The 1906-nt window shown below is 47.4% G+C and overlaps 1 protein-coding gene across 1 annotated transcript in view; it reads left to right on the top strand.

Annotated features, from left to right (window-relative positions):
* LOC108795008 (Fc receptor-like protein 6) overlaps positions 1-1288 on the top strand; it is a 22836-nt gene extending 21548 nt beyond the window's left edge. The window contains exons 8-9 of the mRNA XM_018566174.1: positions 703-984; positions 1197-1288. Of these exons, the coding sequence (XP_018421676.1) occupies positions 703-984; positions 1197-1288 (374 nt within the window). The remainder of the gene's footprint in view (positions 1-702; positions 985-1196) is intronic.
* The last annotated feature ends 618 nt before the right edge of the window (positions 1289-1906 follow it).

Raw genomic sequence — 1906 nt, 5'->3', positions numbered from 1 at the left:
GCACAGGGATGGTGGGGCCCCCTCATAATGGGCACAGCAGGTGTACAGACCCGGGAACTCAGCACAGGGACGGTGGGAGCTCCTCATAATGGGTACAGCAGGTGTACAGGCCCGGGAACTCAGCACAGGGACGGTGGGAGCTCCTCATAATGGGTACAGCAGGTGTACAGGCCCGGGAACTCAGCACAGGGACGGTGGGAGCTCCTCATAATGGGTACAGCAGGTGTACAGGCCCGGGAACTCAGCACAGGGACGGTGGGAGCTCCTCATAATGGGTACAGCAGGTGTACAGGCCCGGGAACTCAGCACAGGGACGGTGGGAGCTCCTCATAATGGGTACAGCAGGTGTACAGGCCCGGGAACTCAGCACAGGGACGGTGGGAGCTCCTCATAATGGGTACAGCAGGTGTACAGGCCCGGGAACTCAGCACAGGGACGGTGGGAGCTCCTCATAATGGGTACAGCAGGTGTACAGGCCCGGGAACTCAGCACAGGGACGGTGGGAGCTCCTCATAATGGGTACAGCAGGTGTACAGGCCCGGGAACTCAGCACAGGGACGGTGGGAGCTCCTCATAATGGGTACAGCAGGTGTACAGGCCCGGGAACTCAGCACAGGGACGGTGGGAGCTCCTCATAATGGGCACAGAGGGTGTACAGACCCAAACCCATCAATTTATCATTGTCATGATTTCCTCATCCAGAGCTCTTCTCTCCTCCGGATATAAAAGTGACCCCGTATTGGGTGATAAAAGGAGGTGACATGACGGTGAGATGTGACACCAAACTGGATCCGCTCCGAGGTGTCACAGAGCTGCTGTTTGCATTCTACAGAGATGGACGGACCGTGCAGGGATTCAGTGTATCTAATACATACAGAGTACAGTCGGCTCAGCTGGAGGATTCTGGGAAATATACCTGTGAAGTGAGGACGGTGACTGACACTGTGAGGAAGATGAGTGATGAGTTCTACATCCCAATATATGGTGAGCACATAAAATTGAACCAGTGTCTTGTGCAATCACACATTACAGCTACACAGTCATATATAATATTCACTTCCCACTTTCTGCCATGAAGAACAACTGCAAAGTCAACATCCTCCAACCAGTTAGCAGATCAACGTCAAAGACTAGAGTCATTTCTATGGAGGAATTATGTTTTATTTTAACTATGTATCATCTTCTTATCTCCTCAGATTACACAGCGCACAATATAATACGGCTGGTGATCTCTGTATGTGTATTAGTTGCTGCTGTATGCTTCATCTACTTCCACAACAAGTGGTAGAGAGGAGGAAGAGGAAGAGAAGAGGATGAGAAGAGGAAGAGCCTTTAAGGAGCTTCCACCATTGAGGAAATCTATTCTGAAAATTAAAAAATTGTCTTGTTGAATGAAAAAAAATGATTTTTATGAAATGTTATTGTTTAATACCAATAAATAAACACACAGACACCTGATAACGATATAATATGATTAAACAAAGAAGAGGGATCCCTATAGAGCTCACACGACACACAATCTCCTGATTTATGGGGAATACAGAAATGGTCACTCGGATATCTCACCATCAGAAGAGTCTGGGAGGACGGAAATACAGAGGCGCTCCGATGTAGGAATAGAGACGGCATCAAACAGAAATATTTCCAAGCTTTGCCACTTCTGACATTTTATTACAGTTCTGTACATTTAAAAAAAATATCTATCCTGGTGAATATCTATCCATTTTCTAGTTTTGGGATTTCAGGTTTTTGCTGCAACCCGGGGGCCTTGTTATAAAGTTTTCCCCTCACTTCTTGTCCTGGTTGAAGTGGTTTTACCAGAGAGGAGTTGAGGGAAAATCTGCCCCAAAGACACAAACAACAACACAAATCTAAAGAACAAAGTGTGTTATCTCCATAGGTTGAA

This window comes from Nanorana parkeri, unplaced genomic scaffold (assembly GCF_000935625.1).
Source record: "Nanorana parkeri isolate BGI_ZX_2015 unplaced genomic scaffold, ASM93562v1 scaffold923, whole genome shotgun sequence".
Classification (NCBI taxonomy): domain Eukaryota; kingdom Metazoa; phylum Chordata; class Amphibia; order Anura; family Dicroglossidae; genus Nanorana; species Nanorana parkeri.
Note: the sequence above shows the minus strand (reverse complement) of the source record. Positions and strands in the feature narration are given on the sequence as shown.